General features: G+C 38.9%; 1 protein-coding gene across 2 annotated transcripts in view; it reads right to left on the reverse strand.

Moving 5' to 3' along the window:
• GEMIN2 (gem nuclear organelle associated protein 2) overlaps positions 1-3917 on the reverse strand; it is a 19286-nt gene extending 15369 nt beyond the window's left edge. The window contains exons 1-4 of one of the 2 annotated variants that reach the window (XM_003791953.2): positions 3669-3917; positions 3184-3268; positions 575-664; positions 267-326 (exon numbers count right to left, since the gene is read on the reverse strand). In XM_003791953.2, coding sequence (XP_003792001.1) covers positions 267-326; positions 575-664; positions 3184-3268; positions 3669-3838 — 405 coding nt within the window. In that variant the 5' untranslated portion in view covers positions 3839-3917. The remainder of the gene's footprint in view (positions 1-266; positions 327-574; positions 665-3183; positions 3269-3668) is intronic. The other variant, XM_012806447.2, reaches the window with a different exon arrangement.
• Positions 3918-4134: the final 217 nt, after the last annotated feature.

A 4134-nucleotide genomic window follows, 5' to 3' on the forward strand; every position in this document is an offset into this window, starting at 1 on the left:
AAAAAAAAAAAAAACTTGTAGAGGCCTAATGATCACCTGCCCATAAGTCTCCCAGAATACTGGGATTAAAACTGTCATGAAAATAATAATGTGTACTACTAATTCTATACAGGCTATTAATATAATGGAACTGTTGCTATTAATGGTATGTAGAAGAAAATGAAAATAATATGAACTAAGCAAGTGAATCTTTAAAGATTGGAAATACATATGGACTATTTCAAACAGGCATATATGTTACAACTTAAACTGAGAAATTTACATACCATTGTCACATTACTATCCAACTGTTGTGACTTCCAGTGACTTCTATGTTTATTCACACTCTAAAGGAAGAAAAGTTAGACAGGGGTTTTCAGAGAATGCATAACAAAAGAAATCAGTTTCTGCACAAAATTCTAACCATCTGAAACTTAAAAAATATGTTCCAAACTAGATTATGTTTAATGATTATAAGAATTTGGTAATTAATTCATGGGGGTTCACTATACTTCAGAATCATAAATCTTATTTCTCCAACTATCTTCTAGAACAGAAACAAAGGGGGTCTAATTTGATAAAATTTGATACTTACCTGTCGAACAATTGAAAACTGTGCTACTTGTTGTTGTTGCCACTGTAGTGTTGGAGAATAACCTTCAGGGGCAGGTTGGCATCCTGACAGCTAGAAAGATGGAGAGTGAATAATAAATAAGACTGTTCAAGAAAAATAAACACTTTCCTATTTATGTCCAGTTAAAATTGTTATGGAAAGATCTTTAGTCACTTTCATAAGAGCAATCTGGAATGGTTTATAGTTCAGAGTTTCCAAGAAATCTAAATGACATAAGCCCTGAAGATACAATCTAATCCTATCTTTCTATAATACCAAAACAGAAACAAAAGGAGAGATAAACCCCAAATAAAGAATTTTGGCAAGGAAAAACAATTAAGAAAGAAGGATTAAGTTCTAGAGTTCAATAGCGCAGTGACAGTAATTTATTGTATATTTCAAAATAGCTAAGGAAAGGATTTGAAATGTTCCTAACACAAATAAATGATAAAATGTTTGAGGTGAGGAATATCCTAATTACTCCGATTTGATCACTGATCATTCCACATTGTATGCAGGTATCAAAATATGTACATACCCCATAAATACGTACAATTATTATCTATCAATATGATTAAAAAAAGAATTCTGATATGGACAAAATGTACTCAAATAATCAAAATATTTGATTTTATATTTATTTATTTACTTTTGAGAAAGGGTCTCATTGTGTTATCCAGGCTGCTCTCCAACTCCTGGCTTTAAGAGATCTTTTCGCCTCAGCCTCCTGAATCCACTGGGATTACAGGCACAAATTTATAATCTAAAATAGTACACAATTCACAAATGATCACCAATTGCCTTGAAATAGAACTTAGTGGGATCATTTTTAAAAAATTAGGTAAACAGGGCACAGTGGCTCACAACTGTATTCCCAGTGAAAGTGGAGGCCAAGGCGGGAGGAACACTTGAGGCCAGGAGTTTAACACCAGCCTGGGTAACATAGTGAGAATGCCCAGATTTAAAAAAAAGAAAAATAGCCAGGGTGGTGGTGTACATTTGTCTACTTGGGAAGCTGAGGCAGAAGGATTGCTTGAGTGTAGAGGCTGTAGTGAGCTATGATAGTGCCATTATACCCCAACCTACCCAACCTGAGTGATGCAGTGAGATGCTGACTTGGGAAAAAGAAATTAGGTCTATAAGACGTATTCCATCAATTACAAATTTCTGAAAAGGAATTGTATGAAACATTATAGTGTCTGAACTAAAATTTTCTGATTATAAATATCAGATAAATGAATTAGAACATAAAAAAGAGATTATCAAAATGTTCCTCTTGGGTAAAATAGCACCTCCTCAGAGAGATATTCTGTGATTATTTACAGTAGTTCTCTTATTTATTGATCATTGCACATGCTTATTTCCATCTTGGCAATAGTCACAAGATGTATTTAATTTGTTTGCTTGTTTATTGTCCTCCTCTAAAGACTGTAAATTCTTCAAGGGTAAGGATCTTTCCTGTCTTAGCCTCTATTTTATTTCTAGTACCTGGCACAACCTACTTGCTTAATAAAAAATGTGCTTAGGACTTGGCATCTGTAGCACAGTGCCAGCCACAGACATTGAGGATGGCAGGTTTGAACCTGGCCCAGGCCAGCTAAACGACGACAATTGCAACAACAACAACAAAAAATAGCTGGGCATTGTGGCAGGCACGTATAATCCCAGCTACTTGGGAGGTTGAGGCTGGAGAATCACTTACCCCAAGAGTTTGAGTTTGCTGTGAGCTGTGACACCACAGGACTCTACTGAGGGCGACACAGTAAGACTCTATATCTCAACAACAATAAAACTGTGCTTAGGCTGGATGTGGTGGCTCACACCTGTAATCCCAGCACTTTGGGAGATTGATGCAAGGAGGAATGCTTGAGGCCAGGAGTTCAAGACCAGCTTGGGCAACATATCAAGACCTCATCTCTACAAAAAAAATTAAAAATAAATAAAAAAATTAGTCAAGTATGGTGGCAGGCACCTGTAGTCTCAGCTACTTTAAGCTGACGGATGACGGGCCAGAAAAAATGCTAGATAAAAATAAATGAATAAAGGTGTCCCCAGTGTGCAAGCAGCTAGAAAAGCATAAGATATTTGAGTTCCTACTGTTAAAGGATTACAGAGGGCAGCGCCTGTAGCTCAAAGGAGTAGGGTGCCGGCCCCATATGCTGGAGGTGGCGGGTTCAAACCCAGCCCCGGCCAAAAACTGCAAAAAAAAAAAAAAGAATAATAAAAGAAAACTTGGTCAAATTCAAAACAAGCAAGGCACACAAAGTAAGACTAAAAACCAGATTGATGATAATTATGAAAACAGAACCAGAACAAGATCTCTTAAAAATAAAGAATAGCATTAAGTAACCTAAAGAAGGATTTAGGATTGGATTATGTCCTAAATTAAGATGGCAAGTCTCCACAAACGCCCAGGGTTATGGCCTCTTTGGAGAAAGTACAGGCCAATTGTTCTTCTGGAGGAAAATGTACAAACGAATGTATAATTTGTAGGTAGTGGTCAAATCTTACCTAGATTATAACTGACAACCTCAGATTCTAAAGGAAAAACCTTAGCCTTTTAAATTTGGGGGACAGTTAATAAAACTCACAGAAATATTCACACTTGGCTTCCTTTTCAACTTCTTTGGGTCAATTTGAGCTACCACAACATCTGGACATTGAGCTGCTTCAATCCTACAAATAATTAATAAATGCAAATTTAATTAAACTTGTACTTTGTTCAGGTGTAGTAAAACAAGCAATCCATTTCCACAGTTCATTGTGAAATCAGGAAAAAATTCAGACTTCCAATTGAAGTTATAAACGATATACAGTATAGGTATTTATCAAACTATCTGGATTGAAAGAAAAGAAATCTAAAAGCACACATCTTGATACGCTCAACCAAATTCAAAATAAACCAGCCTACGGTGGGATGTACTCCAGTGATCTTGAGCAGATCAGACTTAGCGCGAGAAAAGGACAGGAATGGAGGCGGGGCTTTAGCTCACAGAGGGGTCGAACTGGGTACCAGATGATGTGCCCAGGGGCAGGGCGGAGGGCCAGCCCACCCGCGCGGGGCCAAATCACTCACTGGACCCGTCTCAGGTATTCCTGAGGTGTCCTCGGGGGTACCGAGGGATCGAAAGCTTCCGTCAAGTCGCAGGGTTCCACCGGCAGCAGCCGGGGCATCAACTCTTCCACTGCAGACTCCGCGGGTACCCACGCCATAGCTTTCAACCCGGCCAGTCCCGCCCAGCGCATGCGCCCTGTCAAGGTCACGGCGCAGGCGCACAAGTAAGCGCCTGTGGCACAGAGCTGAGAAAGCGGCCGGAATTAGGGAATGTAACTGCGCATGAGCGTATTGCTCGCCCAGCCTTAAGGCTCTGGTGGTATAGGAAAGGCTGGGCGAGTTTAATTCCTGGCACAAGTGGCTCTAAAGTGTTACTTCATCTTTAACCCTCTATTCTCGCTTCTAAAGTTAGGGCGAGGAATAATTTTTATGCATCCCTAACAGTGAGACATGCTTAGGTATTTTTTGAAGCAATGAAGTAACGTTA

The sequence above is a fragment of the Otolemur garnettii genome, unplaced genomic scaffold (genome assembly GCF_000181295.1).
Source record: "Otolemur garnettii isolate 467f Iridium unplaced genomic scaffold, OtoGar3 scaffold00052, whole genome shotgun sequence".
In the NCBI taxonomy this organism is placed as follows: domain Eukaryota; kingdom Metazoa; phylum Chordata; class Mammalia; order Primates; family Galagidae; genus Otolemur; species Otolemur garnettii.